The sequence below is a fragment of the Rhipicephalus microplus genome, chromosome 6, assembly GCF_043290135.1.
Source record: "Rhipicephalus microplus isolate Deutch F79 chromosome 6, USDA_Rmic, whole genome shotgun sequence".
Taxonomy (NCBI): Eukaryota; Metazoa; Arthropoda; class Arachnida; order Ixodida; family Ixodidae; genus Rhipicephalus; species Rhipicephalus microplus.
In genome coordinates, this window is record NC_134705.1 from 86630685 (window position 1) to 86642685 (window position 12001).

At 47.2% G+C, this 12001-nt stretch overlaps 1 protein-coding gene across 1 annotated transcript; it reads right to left on the reverse strand.

Moving 5' to 3' along the window:
* Positions 1-6460: 6460 nt before the first annotated feature.
* Positions 6461-10503, reverse strand: LOC142765130 (neprilysin-like). Its single transcript, XM_075865701.1, has 3 exons — positions 10045-10503; positions 9229-9489; positions 6461-8586 (listed from the first exon to the last, which is right to left on the reverse strand). Exons 1-3 carry the CDS (start codon positions 10501-10503, stop codon positions 6508-6510), a joined length of 2799 nt encoding a protein of 932 aa, XP_075721816.1. The 3' UTR covers positions 6461-6507.
* Between the last annotated feature and the right edge of the window lie 1498 nt (positions 10504-12001).

Genomic DNA, 12001 nt, shown 5'->3' on the forward strand with positions numbered 1-12001 from the left:
AATAAAGAAATTCCTGCTTAGCTACCAGCCGCTGTGTACGTCTTGTCGGCCGGCGCTTCAGCGCCGTGCCCTGTGTTCTCTGTACGGCGCGTCTGCCGCACGATACTACACCTAGCTTGTGTATTTTCTTTTCATTACGCCACCGCTGCTGCTGCTGCCGCCTTCTTAACTGATTTGCGCAAAAAAAAAGTGAAGTACAAAAGGAAGACACCTGGACACAGCGCACACTAACTGGAACTTTAGAGAAAAAAAAAACAGACATATGTATGATGTTACGAGAACACGTGTGATGAAAGAAAGAAAATGATTAGATGAACAGACAGAAGGATTAGATAATGCTACCTTACCGCATTTGCTGTATACTGTTGTTTTGTGCTGACTTTTCTTTTTATGTTCGCACGAGCCTTTATCTGCCGAAATGCCCGTGAGTGGTGTGTGCCCAGCCTGCAGCGAGGCCTTGCCATCTGATGGGCGTCTGTTGAGGTACACCGAATGCGAGTTCGCCTACCATTTGGGAAACTGGTCGGACTTGTCTGAGGGCACATTCAAAGGCATGGGAGAGGCGAAGTGCAGTTCATGGCGCGCATAAATTGTCGTTCAACGAAATCAAGGGGAGCGGGACGATAGGCCCAGTATGGAACCCGAAGTCATTGCTGGTCTGGCTGACATCGTCAAGAGGCTGATGCTCTCGCGGGTGTACCAGCTCAGATAAACGAGCTCGAGGAATCGATTCAGTTTATTTCCGGCAATTATGAGAGAAATTTTGAGTAAGTGCACCAAGATAAGGAAACTGGCAGCTACGAAAGTGTGTCGAAGCCCTTGAAAAAAAAAAAAGCATGCTGCGGCAATTCATACGTAAAAGAAGTGACATCAGCCCTGAATAACCCAGAGGTGCAAAGTAGAAAGCATAATATTGAAGTTCATGGTGTTTAGATGACTCTAAATGAAAACCTGCTCGCAAAGCTTAATGGCTTCGCAAAGTCTGTCAATCTTCCTGAACGGACTGTGAATGATGTCGACGTCGTTCAGAAGCTTCCTGCTAAACCAGAGTGAGAGCCTGGCACAATAGTTAGATTTGTGCGGCAGTCCATACAAGACGTTTGGCTAGATATCAGAAAGGTCCTAAAAACCTGAAATCAACAGTAACTATTATTGAGAACATGACAAAGCAACACAGGAACCTCCTGCGCTGTGCGCGTACATGGGCGGCCGAAAACGATTATCGTTTCGTCTGGCACTCCAATGGGCGGATTGTAGTTCGGAAAGCAGAGGGAGCTAGAGCTATTGTAACCCGAAGTGAAAGCGAATTACTGGAGCTGGTTGGCTCATGAATCACAGTCGCGTTTTTTGTATAGATTCCTCCTCAAAATGGCTCCCTAACCGACCAATGCTGATCAGGCCGAGCTTGTAAACCATGGCTACATCGACATCAACATAAACATAAACGGCTTTCATTTAAACCGTCAATCTGGAAGAAACAAGTACGATGAAATGGAATGTTTTTTTTTAAGTGATGTGAGTTTTCCATTTTTTGATGTGAGTTTACGGAAACCTGGCTCGCGACGCAAAAGCCTTTTGTATGCTTGCTTATCAATGTCACGGTCTCAACAGAGATAACAGGCGAGGGGATGGAGTGTGGTGCCTCCTCATGCTTAGGGGGTGTAACTGTGAAATTCCCCCCGCATTTACGCGTGTCACGCCCGACTACGAAGTGATTACTGTGAAGTGTGGTTCATTTGCGTAATGTGTGTGCTACCGCCCACCGGAACGAGCTTTACCTAATTTCTTATCCTTTTTGGAAGCACTTTTGCAATTTGTTGATGACGTCAAGTGTACAGTGAATATTGTTATTACAAAAATGTACAAAAAACCAAGACAATGCTAGTAAAACTTAACCATTCTAAAACATCTTATAGTAGGATACAACACCCGAAAACCAAAGTAGTGGGAAGTGGCACGATGTCGCATAAACTATGGGAAGCAAATGGTCTATTACCAGCTACCATGACTGTAAAACCAGGTTCAGAAAACAAATGGCATCAACATTGAAGTCAAAATAATAAGTCGAAATGTTCTTTCATATTATTATACCCTTTTTTGTATACATACTTTCAAGGTTCGCGATGGGTTACCTTTTTTTTAAAGGTGTATTTTTTCACTTAGCCAAAAGCTATTTCACTTTTTTTTTCGTGATATGCTGTTATACCAGGATTATAAAGTTTCCGCTAATGTGTATAAACAACTCTTCTGTACCTTTTCAAACTGTTTCATGTTAATATTATTATTTGTCCTATTCACTGCCCGCTGCTGTTCTACTCAGAAGGGGCTGTCGCCTTGTCAAGCTACTCGCTGTAGTAGGTTTTCGTGACAGCTCCTATTTTTCTTCGAAAGAGGAATAAACTTGATTTGATTTGATTTAACTGCCGTTGAGACATAACTACTGTGTCATGGCACACATGACATCCATCATGACAAACATCATGTCATGATTCTCCTGTTAAGACCAGTCATTCAAGTTAGTCATGCGCTCCTATTAGACCACGTCAGTTTTGCTACACAAGTGGGCGTAAGAGCTCCATGACCGGGTCCTGTATGTCATGACATATACGGCATGCATGACAAGGTTTTCGTGTCATGACCAGTCATGCGCATTTTTCTTACGATCTTATCATACCATATGTCAATTTTGGTATACATGAAGTTTACCTCTTGTGCGCCTTTTGTAGTGGGTGACTGGCTTTAAACTATGAAGTAATTATGATAATCGCATGATAATCGCATGACTACATGGCCAACCATGACATCAGATGCCGCCTCGACCCTATATAGGGTGATTCGCACATCATGATTAAGGCATAAATTTTGTCGTCCTTGTGTCGTCATGATCCCATGATAGGATGACGTCATAAGGCGAAGTTACACCGCGACTACATGACGCACCTTGACGTCAGAAGATGCCGACATGCCCAGAACCTAAGGTGCTGCGCACCTAAATAAAGGACATGCTGTATATGACTTTGGTTGGTCGCTACGAGAGAGTCGTTGAGACGCGCGCTAATATAAGCGTTTTCCGATGTACTAAAACTCGCTATAATTTAACACGTCCTCCCACTAAACGCACCTGTACGATTATATCATAGATTACTTCTCTTTGCAGCAGCCGAATGCGTTCCCATGACGTCACACAAGTGTACGCATACATTAGACGGGCCGGCTCCAGAGTAGCTCCCCGGTAGCTAACCTAACCTAACCAAACATCTTATCTACCAGCTAAAAAGTTCAGGGCTGTATAGCAATCGTTTAGAATAGCGCTCCGGTGTTGCGTATATGGAAACAATCGAAAAATACACTGGCTTTCTTCATCATGAAAATTTGCAAATGTGACACTTATGTCAGTGCAATGGTTGCAAATGCACAAAATAATAAATAAATAAGCGAATAAAAATTCATAGAAAAACACGTAGCTTGCAATAGAAGTTGACTTCTGCGATTTTTTTGTAACTTCTGCGGTACTTTTTTCAGATGCGAAGCAGCTCTTTGACTAGTCTGTGTAACGTTGTCCCTCCGTACAAACGCGTCGCGCGCCACAGGTGTTGGCGTGGTGCCAAGTAGGTCACGCCGCTGCTGCACAATGACATAACGCTTCCCTCGTAGTGCACGCTGAAGTCACTCTCTCCCACGCCTGCCGCGCGCTCGCCGCGGCACTCGCAGAGGCCGCCTCATCCGCTCGCCCGCAACCAACGTTACTAGGACCCGCAACACTTGCCGCGACCCCCGCTCGCTACACCGCCGAATAATTGGTTCGCACGCAATAAACCTGACACGCACCAAACGTATGTCTTGAGACATGTTTGTACGTGTCGACCAAAAGACCTACGCCAACTATCGCTTCAAACAAATCTTCCAGTGCTCACCGCAGTACTTGCATTAGCGCCGTTCAACCCGTGATGCCACCCGCGCGTAACGCTGAGGATTTGCATCACATCAGGGTTCTCTTTGGGGAGATTATGACGATGATGATGATGATGATGATGATGATGATAGTGGTGGCCTAAAAGCATGTTCGGGGAGATGGTGGATATGGTCCAAGTAATTTTTTTCTTTTCCATCTTCTCAATGTTTTTGTTGGTTCGCTTACCCTAAGCTGGCGCAACCAAGGAGGATTAAAGAAAAAATCCCCCTTGGGCGCAACCCATAATGGAGGATCGGCCATAAAATGCGCAGTGCCTTTTCTTTACTTCTTTCGTATTTTCTCTCTCTCTCTCTCTCCGAATTTCTCGCTTCCTCTGTTTTTTTCTCTCTCTGTATTCATCGTCTTGGCCCTCAAAGTTGTTGCATGCTGCAACGGAGAAATCGGTGCGATGCAGATGATGTATCTATAAACAAGACAAGACAAGATCCTTGACGATGTGGCGCATACCCACGCTGGGAGATTGGCCAAGAACCGGGTAGTTTTCATGAATTTCTTCTTTAATAACAGATTAAAGTTAATCCATTTACGAGAAATAAAAAAAAAGATGCAACAAGACAAATTTGATGGTTGAATTGTAAATAATCTGTAGTGTAATGCGATAAAGCGTCGTATTTGATTTAATATGAATTTGAAAATTTCATAATCTACCGAACAATGATTTCAGCACGTAAACCTCTTTGAACTTTTACGAACTCCTGCAATGCGTCAACGATCTTCTCGTCGCTGTGGCCTAGACACAAAGCTTCGAAAGAAAGCTTATTTTCAGCATTTAAATCTATTCCGAGAAGGTGGCAAACGGTACCTAAAGTGTTTTTACGTAAGGCAGAGAATCTATTACGATAAATTAGATAATGTTCAGTTGACTCATTTACTCCACAAAAAGGACAATGAGGGGAGGCTGCTAGACCAGCTCTGTGTAAATATAAATTCAGCTGTGGAAAGTTGACAGCGCAGTCTAGTGATTGCGACTTCCGTTCCTCGCGTTTGACATATTTTACTATTCCAATGGTATAACAAGTGCTTGAATTATGGTGCGGCTGTTAGTGAAGGTGTAGAAAATTCCTTTTACGGTAGTTTCCTTCTTATTCTAGCGCCTATAAAGAATTTCGATGCCGGTAATACATCAATAATAGGCCCATTTAAAGATGACTTGGCCAACGCATCTGCCATTTCATTCATATAAATGCCCTTATGTCCAGGAACCCAGGCCAGTTTGATCAGATTGAGATGCGAGGGAACTAATGCTTTGAAAGCACTCTGAGCATGCGAGTTCTCATCTGCAGTAAGGGAGGCACATACTGATAGTGAATCTGTTAAAACTATTGCGGTTCTTACTGAAGCAGTTATCTTACGGAGAGCTAGAAATATTGCGAAAACTTCTGCTTCAAATGTGGGCACAAAATCGGGAAGTCCAAGCGAAAAGGACCAGTCTAGGGCAGGAGAAAAATACCACTGTCGTCAATGAAGGGGAAGGCGAAGGGATTGCGCGCCGGTTGCTGATTATGATAGTTTTCTGCTCTCGAAGCTTGGTTCAAACTGTTCAGCAACTGTTCAAAAGGACAGCAGCATCAACATTAGGCATATTTGGTGGCGCGTCCGCAGCAGCCGTACCGATGCAGCCGGCTAACCATTTTCAATAACAGGCCGAGTCTCTACGGCTGCTGCGGACGCGTGACTAAATCCGTCTATTGTGGCGGAGGGGCATGGAAGGAAGGGTCTCATCAGCTCCACTCACATAAAATCTACTGAGAGGGTCGAAAAATGTATGCAGTGTGCGCCGCTGTTTCCCAAAGCAAAATCTTTCATTCCCATCATTCGCCACCGATCTACCAACGCACCATCGCTTTGTTTTACGAGGAACCTTTCTATGGTGCGTACTGCGTTCATTGGCGTTGGCAGGATTTTGCCTTGGAGGGGGGTGCAACCCCGACCTTTAATATAGTGGGAGAGGGGTGGCACTGGTGTGGCGTTGGGAGGGGGGAAGGTGTGCTCGTGTAGTTTGAGGGCGACAAACGCCCCATTTGCACCCCCTGCCAGTGCCTATGCATACCCGCTTATGATGAACACACACGTCCCCGATTCAATTCACTGTTAGGCAGAGTAAGAACAACAACCCGAGAGAAGGCAGGGAAATTAACCAGGCACATGTCCTGTTGGCTCGAGGAGGGGCCGCCGAGCCTACAATCTGCGAATAACTATTCCATTGTGCTAACAATCGAACGAGCAGAAGTGCTGCTTCGACATGATCTAAGCGCCTTTTTTCAAATTAACGGGTAACGAGAAGAAATAGGTTCGACTAGAAAATAATTGGCGTGTTGTTTTTTCGCTTTTTTATATAGACAAAATAGCTGGTGTCCATTACGGGAATTCATTAATATGAGTTTTACGCAACAAGATTTACCCACCACGCACGCACAAGGAAGCCTAAAAGCACTTTCGGTAAATGTGCCGGACACTGACTTTTTTGTTATTAAAACAACGGCACTGTATAGTCATCCGTCATATAAAAATCGCGTTATATCCCGACGTGCTCTTCATATGAAGGAGCATTTTTTCGCGGGGTTCATCCTCGATCCCACCGGACAGTTGAATGCCTCGGCGAAGACCGGAGAATTCTGAGCCACCTTGTTACAGTCGAGCCCGAGAGGGTCCCAGCGACCGGTGCTCTTACACGACAGGAAGCAGAGCGTCATGAAGAAGACCTTGTCATACGGAAGCTTGTCACTCAGGGCTAGCGGTTCGCTTCTGTTCCGCACATGGGCCTTCTTGAGGGCAGTGTAGGCTATCGCGGTGGCTGGTATCTCGGGAAAGATGCTCTTGCCCACATCGGAGAGGCAGGAATTTCTCTCGAGGAATTCGCGCTTGGTCGAATCAGTCACCAAGCTGTCAACGAGCGTTCCATTGGCAGTCCACCGAAGGCCTTGGGCGTCCATGGCCTTGACCAGCTGAGCCGCGAAGAGGAACAGCACACCACCGTGCAGCATGGCCATGGTGCCGTGAGGGTAGTAAGCTGGCTCCGCGATCACGGCCATGGCGATGTTCAAGACGTTTGTGACGTAGCTGTAACTGACGTAACTCGGAAGTGTGTTCCATGGCAGCCTCGACGCTCGCTCGTACTCGTCAGTCTTGTTCATTCGGAGCACGGCCATTCTGGAGTCGGTCCAGTAATGGGCTAGAGTGACGTCCTGACCGGGAAAGGCGAAGTAAATGCGGTCCAGCATACCTGCCTGAAGCAGAGCGTCCGGAGGCCAGAGGGCCTTCTGGGTAGCGGTAAGCTTATGGACAAGCCGCTCCCTGCTCTCTGCGTCAATCCAGTTGGATTCGACAACCTTGTCTATGGCTGCTGATACGAGTCCATCGAAACCATCGTCGATTGTCTTTCTGTCTTGGGCCGTAAAACGCGAGGCCAGGCCGATGGCAAGAGCAGCCGCTTTGTATGTCGCTTCCACGTGGAAGGCGCAAAAATTAGGCAAGTACGCCGCCGCTTTGTCGGCGCCACCATTGAAATCAATCAGTAGCCGATAATCAATGACGGGAGCGTAGTACTGCACTAGGAGCCACGTCAAGTGGATGTACAAGTCCTTCTCGTCATACTTAGAGAAGATGTCACCGATAGCCCCGAGCAAGTTGACGTCACTCACCATGATGTTGTCGTCCAAGCCAAGTTCCGGCTGCAAGAGCAAGAAATTCTGGAAGCTCGCAACCCAGGTGTGTGCTGAGGCATTGACTACGTAGTTCGAGATGTCGCTGAAGGGCAGCACCGCCGGCTTTGGAGCCTTGGAGGCGAACACCGAGTACAGCCTTTCGAGAACGTCCCACTCGATGTTCCGAATGCGGTCGACGACCGTTTCGTTGAGCGGAGGTCTCGATGCCTGGTCCGGGTACAAACGGTTCACGTACTCGTTCCAGTATCTCGTGTACGCGTAGGAAGCAGTGGCCCTCTTGTGTTGATGGTACATTACGGGTATGTACATACCGGGCTCTAAGAGGACTCGGTGATTCGTCTTGTCCGGTGAATGATGCACACTCACGGCTATCCACAGCGGGATTTGCCACGTGCACGTGAGGCTAAGGATGTAATCCAACGGCGAGGGCACTTGTTCGGGCGGCTCGGGCCAGCTTAGGTTCTGGTGCCCCAGGAAGTCGATGAACACCTTCGGATGGGGCACGTCCGTCGAGTAACTGAGGCACTTCTCGTACATTGCCAAGGCCTTCTTTCCGACAGGTACCTTGTCGACGCCCCTGCGCAGCATGTCCCCGAATTTCCCGTACCACGAGCTCTGGAAGGCGTCCATCACCGAGGTGACCTGAGTGCCGCCGCGACTGGCAAAATCGCGAGCCGCCGAGCAGACGTAGGATGCGAAGTCCTCGCAAGGGTCAATCGCCCAGTCGATATTGCCGGTGAGCAGCTTCGCGTGCTTTCGGCAGTCTTCGGTGCGACATAGCGGCAAGACGTACTGGAAGTGCCGCGAAGTCATGTAGATGATTAGGCTGGTGGTGGCAACGACGAGGATCACCCCCAAGCACACGAACGTGGATATAATTATCTCGTTCCATTTAGCGTTCCGCGTTAGTGTCGGCAGCTCCACCATAGAAGAATCAATTACTTTCTGCTGCAAAAAAACAAGCAAAAAGAATGCGAAGTGTGTCATGTACGATTTAGTAATCTTCGATAACCATTAGTTCCTAACTAATTTCTTTGGGACAACTTGCTACAACACTTAATGGACAGACACAAACGCTATTACTACTTGAGAAGGTAGGTGACTTACGATGTTTCCGTTGCATCTCCGATACAAGTGATACGAGACTTACGATCAAGTTCTCGACGCAAATGACAGCAGCCTTAAAGGTTCTACGGAATACCTTATACTGATATCATCTTCTCACGTACCGTGCCTTGAGTGCACGTCAAAGAATCTCACGGGATCGACCTTTACGCGGAGCCCCATTCCACGTGGTCTGTATTACGCCAGCAATCGTTCTATTTCGGGACGTCGAACCTGTGAATCTTTGGACAGAAGGCACGCATTTGCTGGATGCGATGCCGAATTCAAGTCGAGCACACTTTGTACTTAGTAACTAAAAGATAATAGTAGTAATGCTAACGTAAAGTATAGCATTTCACACTTGCTAAGAACAGTCTCTGTACGGAGGAGATATTGAAAAACGGCGCCAAGTCAGCTTCAAAATTGGTGCCTCCCTTTAAAGGGTTGCGGTGCTGCCAGTTTAGCTAGGGTTCTTGGACTGACTACCTTGTTTTCGGCTACGGTCAACGATGGTGACGCTCCCGCTGCTCTTTCCTCCTTTTCACTGGCCGCTTGGGAGCCACCTGGTGGACTAGTTTTGCTGGTGGAGCTCGTTGGTGCTGTAGCAGAGGCCGGGGTATCCTTGCTCCCTACGGGAACCGATGAAACGCTGCATGCTGCCGACTTTGCTAGAGGACTTTGGGAAGAGCCGCTAGCACTCCCTTTTTTCCCTTTGTGGTCCCTTCCACTCAACTTCGCTGGGGTCACCTGGGTGTAGGAGAGAGTTAGGAAAGCACCAAAAGGTGAGCGTGCCGTGAATTGAGCGTCATCGCCTTAGCGTGTGTAAGCTTGTGGCATCATAACCCTGATTACGATAGTTTCATGAGAGCTGGACAATATAACGTGTATCGTCCAAACATCCCTTTCTTAAAATCGAAGTCTAACAGTGCTGGAATAGATGTACTTGGTCTCACACTCAATAGCGAGGGTTCGTGTGGCGATTAAAATCGGCGGTAAGGCAGTGGCTATCACAGAAGAGACTACGGGCTGATTGTATGCACCGTCACCGTGTTGCACGGGAAGCGGGGCCTAGCCGCTGCATCTCCGGTTGACCTACTTTCTGCGAACGCCATTCGTCGTCCTCGTTCCCCCCTCTTTATTCAACCATCGTCTCCATGGTCGACCAAGCGACATTTCCCCTTTCCCGAGACTCCTCAATTATTTCCCCTCGGTCACCTGACCTAGCTGTTTCAGAGAAAGACTTCAGTACTGGCAGAGGGCATCCAAAGACAGATTTACTGTGATAAAGAACTGCCGGCTTACTCGCATAGGTGAATCTGGCGACGAGACCACCGCTGAAGCCTGGTGCTTCGGTGAAAGTGACCGCTGTTTGCGAGAGCCTCCCTTGACTTGACGCCCGGTAGTGTCGGTGCTCGCAGCGCCACTGGCGACCATGGACACCACTTGAGACGCCGTAGGACTCCTGGTAGACGACTTAGGGCCCTGTTCGCGGGCTTGCCGTCCTCCGAAGTCAGGGCTCGCAGCGCCACTGACGATTGGAGATGCTTCCTTGGACTCTTGTGCAACAGGGCTCCTGGTAGGCGACTTAGGGTCTTGAGATCGTCGTTGGACTTTGGCAGGGCTAGCGTTCTGCGCAACCTCCACGCTAGGTTTAGGCAAGGCAGTGTTTTCAGGCGACTTGGCGCCTCCATCGTCTTCAGACTTCTTTTTCCCCGGTGCGCGTGGTTTCTGCGTCTGTTTGTCATCACTCTTCTTGTCCATATAAAAACTGTAAGACAACGGTAATTCATTGTGGAATAGTTTCAAATTTTTCATAGATAATGCGTGCGTATCAGCTTCGCGATTTCATACGAAATATGCCTGTACGTGCAGGGTGATCGACTGAAGAATAATTCTGGAAAAACATTTTATGCTTATGTAACGTGAGCCCACAGTGCTTTGCACATTGACTCCTGTGTTCTTCGCCATGATTTGTAATAGTGGCCGCCTTTCCTAGAATTAAACCCAAAAGCTAGTCACAGAGTTGCAGCATGGTGGCGTGACTTTATTGCTATCTCTAGGTTTTCCATTCGAACACTTGGAGAAGGCGCGAGAAGTCAGGACAGGGTTGAATAATGAATGCTTGCGTTGCCGAATTTCAAACCATCTTGCGTGCCCCGTCCTAAAAATGTTTCCTTAGATGCGTATCTCACGAAACCTTTCGTTCTTGCCTCCGAGGCGCACACAAAGAAGAAAAAAAAAATATTCGGCAGATCTCAGGTACCGGAGGAATCAATGATCTGCATACAAAACATGCATCACGAAGTTTTCCGAGTGGCACTTTTAAAGTGAGGAGGATAACATAACAAGGTGGACGGATGAAGTATAACGTTATGAGACTCTGTAAACATACGTAGAAGTTTTATACGCATTTACATATCTAGAAAACATGGAAATGTGAGAACTGGCTGTTCGTAGTTGCGTAACATCGCCACCACTATCGTGCACATGATTTACAGCAGAGGTAGGCTGGCATGTTGTTCTTGTATTAGTCTGTGAATTTCTTTACACTAAGCGTAAGGCTGAAGCGCCTGTTGAATTGGTTAGGCTTTGAGGTAAGTGTTACGAGGTGGATCGAAGTTAAGTTTAGTAGTTGTGTGCACATCGTGGGTTTGCCAGGAACGTCCACTACGTTGGTGTCTACTGCTGACAACGCCAAATATCTCAATGATCTGTCATGACATCAGCACTCACGTTAGAGCACAGTATTATTGAAACGAAGTGTGCTTTAAGATGTGATGACATGAATATCACACGTCACTCTCGTTGACGCATTCTCCCTGGCGTTGAGCTTGCTGAATCATAGAAATACTAATCTGTTTATTAGACCACTGTTAAGATGGAGCCAACATTGGAGCTACAATTGGCGTTAACCCGGCATGACGTCTGTGTCGTAGGTTTGCATACGTAATATTTATTTTTTATTTGATATGAAATCGGATAGCCAGCACAGCTGCAATATTAAAGTTACACTGACCTTATGAGGTCAGTGTAACTTCACTAGTGCAGCAGTGCTGGCTTAAAACTGCTTTATAAGGAGACATGATACAAAAGTGTACTCCTGTATCGTGCCTCTTTGTAAAGCAGTTTCAAGACCTGTGCATGGCTCTGTGGTAGAATACGTAACTGCCACGCAGAACTCTTGGCTAGTTAACTAGTTAACGCACTAGTGCGAGTTAACGCCCCGACGGACTTAAATAAAGTTTTACCATACCACACC